This window comes from Octopus bimaculoides, chromosome 28 (genome assembly GCF_001194135.2).
Source record: "Octopus bimaculoides isolate UCB-OBI-ISO-001 chromosome 28, ASM119413v2, whole genome shotgun sequence".
Classification (NCBI taxonomy): domain Eukaryota; kingdom Metazoa; phylum Mollusca; class Cephalopoda; order Octopoda; family Octopodidae; genus Octopus; species Octopus bimaculoides.
The window spans coordinates 8,514,953-8,515,387 of NC_069008.1; the positions used below are offsets into that span (position 1 = coordinate 8,514,953).

General features: G+C 41.6%; 1 protein-coding gene across 1 annotated transcript in view; it reads left to right on the forward strand.

Annotated features, from left to right (window-relative positions):
• Positions 1–141, forward strand: part of LOC106878583 (uncharacterized) — a 2,037-nt gene extending 1,896 nt beyond the window's left edge. Inside the window, exon 2 of the mRNA XM_052977761.1 lies at positions 7–141. Within this exon, the coding sequence (XP_052833721.1) occupies positions 7–126 (120 nt within the window). The 3' untranslated portion in view covers positions 127–141. The remainder of the gene's footprint in view (positions 1–6) is intronic.
• The last annotated feature ends 294 nt before the right edge of the window (positions 142–435 follow it).

Sequence of the window (435 nt, forward strand, 5' to 3'; positions counted from 1 at the left end):
ATCAAGGACCTCATCCGGTCTGAAATGCAACGTTGGTTCGATGAAAAGAGCGATTTCAGGCGACACGCTAATGGGTGTGGTAGCAGCTGTCACTATACTCAGGTAAATGTTATAATTCTTTTCTAATTTTGACTCAAGGCCAGCAATTTTTAAGGGCTGGCGGCAAGTTGGTTACACTGACCTCAATGTTTGACTCATTTATTTTATCGACCCTCAAAGGATGAAAAGCAACGTGTTTTGTTCAATCCGCAAACGAATGTGCCCCCTCTCCGCCCTTTAATAAAAATAATAATCCTTTCTTCTATAGGCACAAAGTCTAAAATTTTGTGGGAAGGGTACTAGTCGATTACATCAATCCCAGTGCTGGAGTGGTACTTATTTTATCGACCTCGGAAGGATGAAAAGCAAAACCGACATCGGCGGAATTTGAATTCA